At 53.5% G+C, this 2,282-nt stretch overlaps 1 protein-coding gene across 1 annotated transcript; it reads right to left on the reverse strand.

Annotated features, from left to right (window-relative positions):
* On the reverse strand, positions 1–1,877 carry CRH (corticotropin releasing hormone). The gene is made up of 2 exons (XM_033155323.1): positions 1,587–1,877; positions 1–902 (listed from the first exon to the last, which is right to left on the reverse strand). Exon 2 carries the CDS (start codon positions 884–886, stop codon positions 341–343), a length of 546 nt encoding a protein of 181 aa, XP_033011214.1. The 5' UTR covers positions 887–902; positions 1,587–1,877; the 3' UTR covers positions 1–340.
* Between the last annotated feature and the right edge of the window lie 405 nt (positions 1,878–2,282).

The following is a 2,282-nucleotide window of genomic DNA, read 5'->3' on the forward strand; positions in this document are numbered from 1 at the left end:
CACCACCCCAAAAAGACAAGGCTCTCTCTCATTGGCCCAACTTCCAGTGGCTGAACCGCTGGACCCCACCCTCAAAGAGTTGCATGAATCGTAACAACGAGGGAAGAGGAAGGGGGGGGGACAAAGAGTTAGGACAGGCAGCAAGTCACAAACGACACTTGGGTACAACGCTGGGCATGCTACTGACGCGCTAGGTTAGGCTGCGTGTCGACTGGACACTCTCTACGTCGATCAAGCTCTCGGTGAAAAGAAGAGGAGAACAGCACGAGGGAATCTGTAAATATCGTGTGCGAACTGGAGGATCTCTTTGGTAGGGGGCGGGCGGAGGGCAGAGAGCGCTTCATTTCCCGATGGTCTCCAGCATTTTCCTGTTGCTCTCGATCTGCTGCGTCAGCTGCTCCGCTCGGGCCATTTCTAAGAGTTGCCGGAGGAGGTGGAAAGTCAGGTCTATGGAGATCGGCGAGTCCTTGGACGAGCGCTTCTCCTTCGGGGCGGCGTCGAGGGGAGCGCCGCTGTCGTTGTCGCTTGGCCAGGGCTCGGCGGCGCCCTCTAGCGAGCGCTCCCGCACATTCTGCAGCTGCTGGACCGCCGCTCGGAAAAAGTTGCCGGCCGAAGCGGACGCGGCGAGGTGGCTGCCGCCCGAGGCGGAGGAGGAGGAAAAAGAGAAGGCGGCGGGAGAGGGGTTCTTGTGCAGGTTGCCCAAGCGCACGAAATATTCTTCTCCCACGCGGAGCAAGATGGGCAGCGCCTGCGGCTGCTCTTGGAGGAGATCCGGCTGCTGCAGAGCGGGGTCGGCTGGGACGCTCTTGCTGAGGGCTCGGCACTCATGGCAGGGCAGCAGAGCGACCAGCAGGATCCCTGTAGAGACCAGCAGCTGGATCTTCATGATTCGGCGGCCAGATCTGGAAAAGTCACAAGAGGGGAAGGGAATGGGCATAGTTTGCTGTCAGACGGACTCCCGCCCTTGGGTCGACAAACCCTAGGGAAGGGAATAGGAAGGTATCCCGCCGGCAGCTGCTACGACGGTAGCTGTCCGCGGTGCTGAAGGTCTTCCATAGCTGTCCCCTGCCCCATCGCAACTGTGAATTCATCTGCACCATGGCCCATTCAACCCAGTCAAATCTGCTCACAAGGGAAAAGTTTGCATCCCCCTCTTTGGGTCAAGGGCTGCCTCGACACCCGTCTTTATTAAATGCATCGAATGGAAAGAACATGATGCTTTAGTGCGCAGGATAGCAATTTATGGGGTAGGCTACTTATAGGTCAGAGCACTGGACAGGTGGTACTTTAATCAAAACCTTAGTATAGGAAAACCAGGTGTCTCAATCATTCAGAGCAAGCGAAGTAACACTTTCCTTCCTTCCTTTCTTTTAAACGCTGCTCGACTGCTTCCAGAAAACCTTCTGTTGCCCTTAAATAGCCCTTGCTATTATGATCCCAGAATGACTTTTTCTTTAGACTGCACACACACACACACCCCACCTGCACTTTAATAACACACAGTTATCCAAACTACCCAGCAGCAGTATCTTCTCAAGAGAAGTTTGCCTTTTGTGCATGTGAGGCTAACCTGGATATTTTCATACCTTGGAGATGCTGGTGAAGTTTAAGCCGGACAGGTGGAGTCGCTCAGCAGTTGGGTGCCCCCTTTCGTCTCCCTTTCAGGATGCGTATCTATTGGAGCCGTCTTCTGCCGTCCTTGTGACCAGTTTGCTTCCTAATCAGAGCCCGGGTGCGGGATTTTTATAGGTTAGACCCTCTTCTGGAATCACGCAGCCCTTGCCTAATAAGCTGACGCTTTCTTGACAGCTCGCTTGCGTGCCCCGATCCACTGCTGAATAAATCATGGGGGCCGTTTCAGAGCAGCAATGGGCAACGTCCTGCTATCACAACCCAGAATCTCACATCCAATTATATCAACAGATATTTATCGCCTCGTTAGTGACGTCAGCAAAGCCCGCGACCGGGGAGGGGGGATCAGCAGGACACACTTCCCATTGACAAAAACCCTTGAATGAAGAGTTCCCAAAACGCGTGGGGGGTGGGGTACAACAACGAGCGCCACCTTTTACTATCACAGGTCAAGGTGGCCAAAAACTTTCCACTCTGGTCTCAGAGAAGAAAACCGTCTGTAACTGAATCCAGCTTGTCGAGTGCATACCTAGAAAAGGCAGAATGCCTCGCCTAAATTCCTTCCAATGGAAAGTTATAGGAAGAAGCAAACATGGAACATAAACTACCTTATGCTGTGTCAAATCACTGGTCTATCTAGCTCAGAACTG

Source organism: Lacerta agilis, chromosome 7 (genome assembly GCF_009819535.1).
Source record: "Lacerta agilis isolate rLacAgi1 chromosome 7, rLacAgi1.pri, whole genome shotgun sequence".
Lineage (NCBI taxonomy): Eukaryota > Metazoa > Chordata > Lepidosauria > Squamata > Lacertidae > Lacerta > Lacerta agilis.

Excerpts from the sequence above, each read along its gene's own strand:
- CRH (XM_033155323.1), bottom strand. The coding sequence starts at position 886 with ATGAAGATCCAGCTGCTGGTCTCTACAGGGATCCTGCTGGTCGCTCTG.